We start from the raw sequence: 12,383 nt of genomic DNA on the forward strand, positions 1-12,383 counted from the left end.
TAGCTGGACCCCATCCACTCCCTGAATGCCTGCAGGGACAAGGCTGACTATTTCCAAAGATAGCCCATTGCATCTGGTCCCTCCACTGAGCTGGAACCTGCTTCTGTGTATCTATCACCCACCCTTGCATCCTAGCAGTGCCAGGGCCCCAGAAGAGTGGCTCTGAACCAGATAAGAAAGCAACTCTCCTCCTCCCCTCCTGGATCCTGCTTCCAGCTCCCTGCTGGAAGGAGTCAAGGGCAGGCTGGGCCTGGCACCACTTGCAAGCGTGGTATGCCATCCCAAGCTCTTGGTGACCCACTAGAGCATGTCCAAAGTCTAAGGAGATGCAGGGGCTCTTCATAGAGATGGTCACAACTTCCTGATGGTGGCCAGGTGGTGGCCAGGAGAGGCTCTGGCCCCCAACTGAAAACCACAGAAGGGACTGCTCAGGGAGAGCCTTCTGGTCTCCCTGTGGGCTTCCTCGAGAACCGGAGGCCCAGAGTGGCCAGCTCTGCAGGACCTCTTGTTTGCTTGTCCAGGTCTCCCTCTGTAGGAGGAGAGGGGGTCCCCTGTCTTGGGCTTCCTTTTACCAATGTGGCCACCCTACACCAGCTCATCCAGTCCAGGGTTAAGGCAGAAGGACTGGGGTGGGGGGGTCACTCCAAACTCTGGCCTCCATACTCCCTAAAGGATGGTTCTCCTGAAGGACAGATCTTTAAGCAATTAAACCCCCTCCTCTTATTTGCATTCCCATCCCAGGCCACCAGATTTGTATCAACATCCCCAGGGCAAGACAATCTTGTTTCCCCAGCAAAACTGATTATGCACATCAGGCCCTGGGATTAATCACCAGCCACAGGGTTGGAGCCAATAAAAAAGGCAGAGATGGGAGGGTGAAAGCAGGAAGGAGGGAGTGCCCACCCCAGTCTGTGGCAGCAGGAAAGGCTGAAGGCTGGGGTGGCCTGGGCAAGGGGCTGCTTCCCTGCTGGCAGCAGATCCGCCCTTGCTGAGACCCCACGCTCTCTCAGCTCTTCTCTCCCCCAACCTGGCAGTGTCCCAGCAGGGAAAGGCCAGTCAGGCTGAAAAGCTCCATTGCATAGGCACAGATAGGAAGTGAAGAAAAGCCCAGAGGCCCTGGGTGGGCCTTCTCCATGTCTCAGCTGAATTGTCCCCAAATAGATGTTCCCTCCTTCACTGATCCTAGGTTGCTGCAGACCCCACCCCTCCATTGGACCCAGGCCCCTCAACAAGAGCCCCCTGAAGATGGCAGGGTTAGAGAGAGTGAGGAGGGAGTCACAGTCATCACAGCCACCGCTGCTATTAGTGAGCCCCTGTGTCCAATCACCACCTCTGCTCCTGTGCACTGCAGTACAGACCACTGTCCAGGCAGTGCCCCTGGTCCACCATCCAGCCATCCTCTGCAGGGATCAGCAGGGTGGGGCTGTCTCACCTCGGGGCAGGGCTGCCTTTGCCGCCCACTTCTGGAACTCCAGGCACCCAGGAGCCCCGAGGCCCACACTGTCAGGCAAACCCCCTCCCCACTTTGCCCTCTTCAAGGCAGGGCGGTGGCCCCGGCAGCCAGGAGGGGGGCGGGCGGCACGGTTTACCTGTATTCCAGGGAGAATTTGGTCAGCTCCCTGTTGTTGTGGAGCCACTTGAACTCCAGCGGCCAGCTGCCCTCGGCCATGCACGTGAGCACCAGGCGGTTTCCTTCCAGGTGCACCTGTGTCCGCACGGGCTCCGTCTTGAAATACGGGGACACGTCATCTGCAGAAACAGGGAGACAAAGCTGCCGGTGATTACCTGCTCGCTTGTGTGCTCTGGCTCGTTTAGGACCCTAACGCCCTGAGGCAGATGGAGCAGGTGCAGCCAGCTAACTTTCCAGAGGTCTGGTGGCTGGGAGGGACTTGAACTTGGGTCAGTCTGACTCCAAGGCTTGGTCTCCAGCGTGCGTCCCTCACATCTGCCAACCAGAGCCCTGCCTGCTGCCTCCCCAGACCACGCTGGGGTACTGCCCTCCTCCCAGCCCACACTCCAGCACCTTCTATCTATCATTCCCTCTCAGCTGTGCTTCCATCCCATCCACTCGGCTCTCAGGTTCTCCCTCCAGGGCAGGAAGCAAGAGGGATACTTTTTGTGGCTCAGCCAAAGGGAATATCAATGTCACAAGGAGAACAGGGAGGTGGGTTCACATGGGCCGTAGCGGGTAGAGGGTCTCCTGAGTCCTGCTCCCCAAGGCTGGGGAAAGTCCTTAAAGACGTCGAGCACGGAGTCCATCCAGCGGGATCCCATGACCACTGCTGCCTGCTCCTTCCATCCTGCGCCCTGGGCCAGCCTGCCTCTACTCCTCCATTCACCCCAGGCTGGCTGCCTGGTTGCCCAGGTGGCGAGTGAGGGGAGGAAGGGTTGCTTCCCCCTCTCTGCAGTCACCCTCATCCTCTGAGCGGACAGCCTCATAGACCTCCCCGCCCCACCACAGTTCTCTCGACAGAGACAGTGAACTTCACCCCAGACTCCACGAGACTGCTCAGTTGGCTGCTCTAGAGGGAAATGGGATCTCTGTCCTCCTGGTCAGTCGGGGAGAGGGTAGATGTGAATGCACAAGGGAGCCGATGGAAGGATGGGGGAGATGGAGGAAAGGGGAGGGGCTCTAAGCCATCTCGGAGACATCTGCCTTTTTGTGGAAGGGGTGGGGCCGGGAGGCAGAAGCCAGCATCTGGTAACAATATCCGCAAAGATGACAGCACCTGCTATGTTCCAGGCTGTTCCGGGGGCTCCCACATATGCTCATCTAATCTTCACAGCAACCTCACGACTAGACAGGATTACAATCTACATTTTGGAGCAGGGGACACCGAGGCCTCAAGGGGTTAGAGACCTGCCCAAGGTCACACAGCCGGGCGGGAGACGCTCAGCCCGGCAGGCAGCTTCGGAGGCAGAGCACTTGAGCTGACACCTCCCTCCTCCGTGAAGCCTGAACGAGGTGGAGGACAGAACCAGGGACGAACCCCCAGAGCTTGTGCCAAAGAGCCTTGCGTTTGATAGATTTGAAGGAGCGGATTCTAGAGAGCACCACGCAACAGCTCACCTAGTGAGCACCTACTATGTGCCAAGGGCTTGAAGCAGCCGGCAGGGGGCAGTCCAGGCTTGTCAGCCCAGTGTTATGCAGCTTCCAGTGACCACACTGTGCCCAGATGAGTGGGAAGTAATTAAAGCCATGCAGGAAGCTGTTGGCAGGGCAGGCCGTGGGCATCCCGACCTTGAGGCCAGTGGTGGGGGGTGTGTCATCTACAGACCTGTCTATCCACTCCACCACTTCCCAGCATTGGCAGGTGGACAAGGGTTCACCTTTCTGAGTCGCTATTGCTCTATCAGCAGACAGATGAAAAAAAAAAAGCAAAAAACACAGCTACCTTAACATCTAAGGCTGGAAGGGAACAGTGATGGTGAAAATGCTGCCTCCGTGCCTGGCCCACAGTAGATGTTCTGCCAATGTTCATTGCCTTCCTGAACCCTAAAGTAGTGTCCCCTCCAGGGAAGAGGCTCCGTCACCCTAAGTGCCGGCTGATGCTCCAGGCCCGTCTTGGTCAGACAGCCAACTTTCCCCCGTGAGCCCAGAGGGTGGAAAACACCAGACAACCTTCTTCTGGCTTAAGAAATGGAACATGCCTGCAAGCTCAGTGCTTTGGGCGGCTGAGGTGGGAGGATCACTTGAGGCTAGGAGATCAATACCAGCTTGAGGAACATAGTGAGACCCCCTCTCTGCCACACAAAATAATAATAATAATAATAATAATAAAGAAAAGAAAAGGAAAGAAAGAAAAAGTTAAAGAAATGGAGCAAACCAACCAGAGGAAGAAGAGGACAGAGATCGGGAGGGGGCCATTTACACCTGGAAGGGAGTGGACCAGGTGGTAGGCAGCTGTGGCTGGGGGCAGTGTGGCTGTGGTTGGAATGTAAGAAGGATCTGGAGCCTGGGCCCCAGGTCCATCCTCTCACCGTCCAATCTGCCCAGTACTGGACATCCATGGTCTTTGGACAGGTTCAGCATTTGCTTTCAGGCCTCACTGGGTTCAGGTAGAGATTTACAATGTAACAGAAGCCATCATGTACAGGTGGGGCCCAAGTCAGCTGATCCTGCTGCACAGCACCCCGAAACGTTGCACCGCCGCCCCCAGGGCCCAAGGGCTCAATCTTATGAATACAGAGCTGCGGCGGGTTGGGAGGCTTTTCCTTGAACCCCCACCCTGGCTGCTGCTAACCGTCACTGTGGGGACCACCTGAGGGGCGCACCTGAGAGTGGCCTCAGGGTGGCTCAGAGGGCAGGTGCCGGCAGGAAGCCACTTCGATTGCTCCCTCTAGGTCTCACTGTCTCACTGCTGATGTTTTTTTTTTTTTTTTTTTTTTTTTTTTTTTTCCGGAGACAGGGTCTCACTCCGTCGCCCAGGCTGCAGTGCAGTGGCATGATCTTGGTTCACCGCAGCCTTGACTTCTGGGGCTCAGGTGATCCTTCCACCTCAGCCTCGAGAGTAGCTGAGACCACAGGCGTGCACCACCAGCTAACTTTTGTGTTTTTAGTAAAGACAGAGTGTCGCCTTGTTGGCCAAGCTGGTTTCAAACTCCTGACCTCAAGTGGTCCACCCGCCTTGGCCTCCCAAAGTGCTGGGACTACAGGCGTGAGCCACCACGCCTGGACTGCTGATGTTTCAATCACACGTCTCTCCCTGCTCATGCATGCACGTCTTTCCATTGCTCTTAACAACCGTCAGGTGAATGCAGCGTCTTAAAAACAGCTAAGAAGATGCTTCTTTCTGAGGGTGGAGTTGGAGGTGTGACCACCACTGTTGGTCCCTTCCAGGGGCGTTTGTGCCTCCAGGGTCTTAGACCACCTCTGGCCAGGTGGTTGGGAGGGTGGAGAGGCTGCTGGGCACCCATTTGCTAGGGAAAAGGACTCACTGCCCACTGCCTGCCAGGCAGCCAGCTTTGCTCTCAGCTTAACAAATGGGCACATTCTCACTTCAAAGGCGCATTCATATTCTCCAGCAGCTTTCAAGAGCCCTTTGAATCGCGCTTTTAAAAACCCTCTGTTCATTGCTGTCATCACTCGTTTGTTTTAAAACAATAACGATCCCAGCCCCTGAATGATTAAATCCCTTCCATGTGGGGCTGACTCAGAGCCAGAACAGTCAGAGGGGCCGGGGTGTGTGTCTGTATGCACACATGTGTCTATGTGCGAGCGCACACACACACACACACACACACACATACACACACACTCTGTGCCCAGACACCCTCACCTCTGTAAACCTGCTCACTGGGCAATTTGCTCCCAGGTCTGCGTTTGCTTGTTCATTCTTCAAGCCCCCCTGGGGGTGCCAGCCTGCAGCAGAATGACTTTTGCTTGGATGGGTTGATTCCAGAGGCTGCCAGAGATAATAACTCTGGGGAGGAGGAGAGGGAAGGGGAGGCCTTTCTCTGAGAATCTGCTGGGTACCAGGCCCTGGGCTGGGGGATCCTCATTCCTTGCCTACCATTATCCTCACAAGGCTCCTCTCCCCAGGCTCCTGTGGTAAAGTCACACCCTCCTAAAAGACCCCCTGCCCTCTGGATACAGGGATCCTAGGAGGGACGCCCTACCCAGGACTCAGAGCAGTGACAGCTGATTTTCCTCAAGGACCTGCCTGGTTCGAAAGCAAGAGATGGCAGAGGGGCTGGCAGGGTGTGTGCTGTAGGAAGAGTGACAGGCTGAGGGGAACAGGATGCTGCTGGGATAACAGAGCATGTGCATGTGTTTGTGTGTGCATGCATGTGTGCATGTGTGTCTGTGTGTGTGCAGGTGTGTCTGTATGTATGTCCATGTATGTACCTGTGAACGTCAATATGTGTGTGCACATCTGTGTGTGCATGCCTGTGTGTTGAAGTATGTGTGCCTGTGGTCTGAGTGTGTGCACATATCTATGTGTGTGTGTGTGTGTGTGTGTATGTATTTATGTGCAGGAACAGATTTCTGTGCTGTGAATGCTCAGGAGGGTAACAAATCAGAGACCTTGGGAAAGTTACTTAACTTCTTTGTTCCTCATTTTCTCTAGCTATAAATTGGGGATATGTTTGTTTTGAAGATTAAATGCATTAATAAATATATACTGCTTAGAACAGAGCCTGGCACATGCGAGGAGGGGTGGCTACTAATAGTATTGTTCATAAATGAAGACGGACAGATTAGCCTAGAGAGGAGAGCTCATATCCTGTTTGCAGGTGTCAATGGCTCCTCTCAGCCTTAGTACTAGGATGGTGTAGTGTACAACCTATGTTAACTGTACACAACAGCCCTGTTAGCCACCCGCTCTGTGGAAAAGGGGATAATTGAGAATGAAGGAGAACTGTGTATAGAAAGAATCAATGTTATAAAGATGTCATTCTCTTAAACTTTTCTTCACTTCAAACACATACACACACACACACACACACACACACACACACACACACACGATTTTTTTTAAAGTAGACAAAGTGACTCTAAAGTTCACATAAAAAAAAAGCCATTAAAGAATAGCCAAACAAATTCTGAAAATGAATAGCAAACAGAGGAAACTAGCATAGACACTGAAATACATTACAAAGCTGCAATAATTAAAACAGTACCTTCTTGTAAAATAGACTGATGAAGAAACAGTCTGGGAGTCTAGAAATAGAACCCAATATATATGAGGAAATTTAAGGTATGATTAAAGTCAAATTTCAAATCAGTGGGTAATAGACCAATTATTCAACAAATGGTTTTGAAACAGCTAGGGAACCATTTTGGGATTTAAAAAAATAAAGTTCAATCTCTTTCTAGCACTTTTACCTCAAAATAAATGCTAGATGGATCAATGTTTTAAACATGAAAAATGATATTCTAAAAGACCTAGAAAAAAAATCACGGAGATTTAAAAATATACAGTCTTGGCAAAGCAAAGTACTTGCCAAGTACTTTCTAAGTACTATGCAAGCCCGAAAGGTCATAAAACAGATTGATACCTTCAACTACATAGAAATTATGCCTGGAAAAAAAAAACCCTTATAAACAAAAAGAAGTGACAAATGACAAACTGGGAAAGATATTTGCAACTCTTATCACGGGCAAAGAGCTAATTTTCCTGATACAGAAATGTTCCCACAAATCAATAAGAAAAAGATTAACAAACCAATAGAAAAATGGGCAAAAGGATATGAAGTTCGCAGACAAGAATTACAAATGCCCCTGGAACTCACACAAAGATGCTCAGCCTCATGATAAGAGAAAGGAAAACTACAATTCAATAAGATACCATTTTTTCCCCATCACATCGGCCAAGATGTAAGAGTGTGATATTCTGGGCTCGTGAATTTGTAGAGCAACAGGCACCCTTGCAGACAGCTTTGCGGGACCGTAGCTTGGTACGCCCTCTACGGAGAGCAATTTGGCAATGCTATCAAAGCTAAAAATGCACACATCCTCCAATTCGCCAACTCTTCAAGGAATTCACCCTCCACGGGCTCACTTGTGCATGTTTGAAATGACAGCACTTCAGAGCCGCTCGGCTTGTAACAGCGAAAGCTTGGAAATGGCCTGAATGCCTATCAAGAGGGCACTGGTTAAAGCAATGATTGTCCCTCCAAACAAATGAATCCTGTGCAGCAGACAGCACCAGAACGATCTTTGAGAACTACTGGTAAGTAGCATAAACAAGGCACAGAATAGGGTGGCTCATCTGCTACTGATTATGTAGAAGGTTTTCTTCTTCAAGTATAAAAATCAATTTGCTTGTATTGGCACAGGCTTTTTCTAGTGGCTACATGAAAAACTGACCCCAGTGACACCTGAGGGAGATCTGGGAGCCCGGGCACTTGGGTTGAGGGGCTGACGAGCTTTTCACTCTACCCCTTTGTGTAGTATTGATATTGTGGGCCGTGGGTATGAATTACTTATCTATGATCAGATATATGTACATATGTGCATACGTGCATGTGAGTGTGCAGGGTGAGCAGTCCACGGGGTGATCCCATTGATGACAGGGAAGACGACGGACCCTCTATGTGTGACTTAGGCATGTCACATGGCTCCGGGGTCCCGGACCACCAGAGCCTGAACTGCTTGAATGAAGAGCGGCCTTCAGAGGCCAGCAAGAGGCCTCAGCCCAGGGCTTCCTTGTAATTTCCCATAACAGGTCAGGGGGTCGCTGACTGCCATCTTCCCTTGATATTTGCACTAAATACTCCCATTGTCATCCCCTGGGCTCCAGGCTAAATGGCCCCATACAGAAGCCAATCTCAACTTCAACTTTTCCCCTCCTCTGCAAAATAATGTCATCTTTCTCTGGAGTCCCCAGGCTGTGTCCATCTCGCTGTTCGGGGGACTTGACTTCCCAGCCAGCCCAGCCCTGGGAACCACACCTTCCATGGAGCCATTCCTGCTGGAAATGGGTCAGTGGGTGGAGGAAGCGGGTGATGGCTTCTGCCAGCCACCTAATTGGCCAAATGATATCCATCTGCCCTCTGGAGCAAGCTGCAGGGAGTACCAAGCCCGAACAAACTCCCTTCTCAGCTCTGAAACATGCAGAAGCCTCTCTTTTTGTAGCTTCTTCTCAGGCATGGAATAAGGGCTCAGCCATCATGAGCTTCCCTGGAATGCTTGGGAACAGGGTGGGAACTGGGGTTTCTAGACTCGCAAATTTTCTTCCACCGTCTCCTAGTCTTGGCCCCACCACCACGTCCTGGATTGATTACCACGGCCTCCTAAGGGGTGCTGAGCATGGAAACTTGTGCTCCTTATCCCTGGCAGGACACACATCTGAGCAGGATGGACCCTGGGTCAGAGGGAGCAGGGGCTCAGGGTTGCCTGCTCTCACCAAACCTCATTTCTCTCCAAACTTCTATTCTTACTGCTGCCTTTTCTCCATACTAGCCATGCAACTTTTTTTTTTTTTTTGGAGATGGAGTCTTGCTCTGTTGCCCAGGCTGGGGTGCAGTGGTGCGATCTTTGCTCACTGAAACCTCCGCCTCCCAGGTTTAAGCAATTCTCCTGCCTCAGCTTCCTGAGTAGCTGTGATTACAGGCATGCACCACCAAGCCCGGCTCATTTTTGTATTTTTAGTAGAGATGGGGTTTTACCACGTTGCTCAGAATGGTCTCGAACTCCTGACCTCATGATCCACCCACCTCAGCCTCCCAAAGTGCTAGGATTACAGGTAGGAGCCACTGCGCCCAGCCTAACCATGGAACTTTCTATCCATGAAGCACTTCATATCCATCATCTCAGTTAAGAGGCCTGAGAACATCTCAAGGAAACCGCTCTCATTGTACTCACTTCACATAGGAGAAAACCGATGCTCAGAAAGGTTCTGTAACCAGACTCTGCCACACAGACATACATTCAGATCTGCAAGGTTGCAGAGCTCTAGATCTTTCTATTATTGGCATAAGACCTACCAAAGCTGTCTCACCCTTCATACCCCAACCTGTAGCACCAGGAGTAAAGAGACAGACAAGGGACATTCAAGGAGGTTGGTGGCCTCTCTCAGGGAATGGATTTCAATGCCACAAACAGAGGTCACGCAGCATCCCTACTCCAGCCTGTAATGTCATGGCTCCAGAGCCAGATCCTGGGGTAGGGGCGAGACAGGCAGCTCAGCTGGGAATGAGTTCTGGGAATTCCTTAGAAGGATAAGGAGGCAGGACATTCCAGGAGAGATGGGTCTGCCCAAGGGGTGACGGTTTCAGGTGTATGAGCTAAGAAAGTACATTTCAGAGAAGCCTGGAAATGTAGGTCACGTAGCACAGAAGATGAATGCATGGGTGTGGTGGCCAAATGAAACGAGGCAGAGGCCAGAGCCTTCGGGGCTTCTTGGGGAGAAGGGGCTAAGCTGGGGGACCCCATCCCACAGCCCTGCTCCCGAGGAACCACCTTGTCCAAGAATCTGCCTTGAAGATCCCAGTGGGAGAAGATAAGTTGGGTTTACCTTCCATTTTCATGCTAAAGTTTGACCTCATGCGAATTCACCTCCTGGGCCTTACCTGTCTCATCAGTGAAATGGATGGAAACCTTTGCCCCAGAGGCTGCAGGAGGAGCAAATGAGCTCATGTGTGTGAGGTTGGCGCCGTGGTGCCTGAAGCCTCAGGGATGCCCCTTTCTGCCACACAAACCACGGCGGGTGACCACATAGGAAGGAGATAGGGAAAGGGGAACGGGGGCTGTTATGATCCTCCCACCTGTTTCTCGCTTCTCAGAACCACCCCTGATAAGGAGCCCGCAGTCTCCTGAAGGTCTTACCTCTGAGGCTTCCAAATTCAGCTCCCTCACGGCCATTCCAAGTTGGCTCAAAAACTGGGTTTTACCGGGGATGGCTCATAACGATTTGAGCACGGTCAAGACTGGTAGAGATAGCTGGGGCCAGGGAAGGGGTTACGAACACCTGCATGGATTGGTCCCAAAACGTTGGTCAAACCCAGGTGGAAGATGGTACTGGATAGAGCACTGAGGGCCCAGGAGGAGGCTGCTGGGGTCCTGCTCAGTCCCAGCCCTCCAGAAGAAATGCCCGCACGTCGCACACAGAAGCAGGCGGGGCAGGGACTTTAGCTGCAGGGCCTGGGGCTCCTGGCAAGTCCCTTCCCTCTCCCAGCCCCATGCCTGACAAGGCGTCTTGTTCCTGCCTCACCAGCCAGGGCCGCACAGCACCCTAGCCCCCTCCCCTCGGATTCCCTCCTCCTCCCTTCTCCCACAAATGAGATGCTAATTTATGTCCCTCCCTGGCCTCCTCGTCTCTTGGCAGATGCCTGGCCCAGCTCTGGCCCCAGTGCTGCCTGCATGCCAAGGGCTTCATTAGCCAGGAAGGAAGACTCTCACCCTCCCTCGTCTAATCCTCTCTGGTGACCTTCAGGAGCCAGGCACCTTCTGACGTCGGGGGCCTGAGACGGTGCAATCATCAATTACGCCGCGGCCTCCGCAGCTGTTCCCGAATGGATTTCTTGCTCAGAGAAGCGTGTTTGAAAAGCATCTAATGGAACGGATCGTCAATTTGTTTGAATACACATCTAATCTGATTAGGGGGGCTCTGGCCACCAGGGTAGCTAGTGCAACTGAGCCTTGACATGGCCCCAGGGAATTGTAAGTGGGGTGGCGGAGCCAGCCTGGGGAAGGAGGGGGGTGTGCCCCGAACCTGCCACCCAGCCTTCCTCAAGCTCAGCCTGTGGCACGTCCAGCCAAAATGTCACAGAGAAAAGCAGAACACATCACACAGATGCCAGGAGAGCTGGGCCCATGCCTCCTGGTTTTCTATAGCCCTGGCACTGGGCACAGAGTCTGGGACAAAGAAGATGCCAGGGAAATAGGTGGCGAATGAATGACAAGGAGGCCCAACATGGGAGCCAAGGGATGTTGATAAAGTCATCTCTGGGACAAGACTAGGTGATGCCTGTAGAGGGTGGACTATGTCTCCCCTAAATTCACGTTCTTCCCAGAACCTCAGAAGGCGATCTGATTTGGAAAGAGTCATTGCAGAAGCAGTTTGCTAAGGTGAGGTCACACTGGAGTGGGGGGGGCCTTCCGTGACTGGTGTTTTTGTAGGAGGAGGAGAAACACAGGGACAGAGACACACAAGGAGTAGATGGCCAAGTAGAGACAGAGGCAGGGCCTGGAATGACGCAGCTACCAGGCAGGGAATGCCAAGGACTGCCCGGAGCTGCCAGGGCTAGGAAGCGGCCAGGACGAAGCCTCCCACTGAGACGGCCGAGGGAGTGTGCCCGTCACCTTGATTTCAGACTTCCGGCCTTCAGAACTGTGAGAGAAGAGATTTCTGTGGTTTAAAGCCTCCTAGCTCATAGCACTTTGTCATGGCAACCCCAGGAAACTCACACGATGCCTGCAGAAAGTTTTGTCCGTCATTCCACAGAAGGCAGCATGGCGGAGAACTGGAAATGAGCCCGAGCCCTGCCTCGCTGGACGTAGCCGGCCCTTCCCAGACACACCACCTACGCCACGCCCCAGGGCCTTTGCTTGCGCCACTCTCTTCCCTGGGGAGCCCTTTCTTTCCTTCTTTACTGAGAAAACGTAGGTGCTCAATCCATGTTAGTTCCTGTCCAGCACCCCTTCAAAGCTCAAATGCCACGTCCTCTGACATGCTTCTCCGGATGTCCTCCTCGGACTCCTGAGATAGTCTCCCTCCCAGCATGCCTGGTGATTCCCATGCTATGTCCTCCACTGCTGGGCACACTGCGGCTCCCTCATCTGCCTAGCCCCAGAGCCTGGCACCAGCCTGGCATGCAGAAGAGCCCAGATCCACGAGAAAGTGGGCAAGCAGCCTTGCTGTGGACCAGTGGGTCCCTTCACTCTTGGGAGCAGACCAGCCTGGGGATCGCAAAGTTCCCTTCCCCCCTGACATTGT

General features: G+C 52.7%; 1 protein-coding gene across 2 annotated transcripts in view; it reads right to left on the reverse strand.

Moving 5' to 3' along the window:
• The window catches only part of SDK2 (sidekick cell adhesion molecule 2), a 317,714-nt gene that overhangs the window by 178,383 nt on the left and 126,948 nt on the right, over positions 1 to 12,383 (reverse strand). For both annotated transcript variants that reach the window (XM_074388917.1, XM_010342476.3), the window contains exon 2: positions 1,590 to 1,749. In XM_074388917.1, the coding sequence (XP_074245018.1) occupies positions 1,590 to 1,749 (160 nt within the window). The remainder of the gene's footprint in view (positions 1 to 1,589; positions 1,750 to 12,383) is intronic.

The sequence above is a fragment of the Saimiri boliviensis genome, chromosome 17 (genome assembly GCF_048565385.1).
Source record: "Saimiri boliviensis isolate mSaiBol1 chromosome 17, mSaiBol1.pri, whole genome shotgun sequence".
Classification (NCBI taxonomy): domain Eukaryota; kingdom Metazoa; phylum Chordata; class Mammalia; order Primates; family Cebidae; genus Saimiri; species Saimiri boliviensis.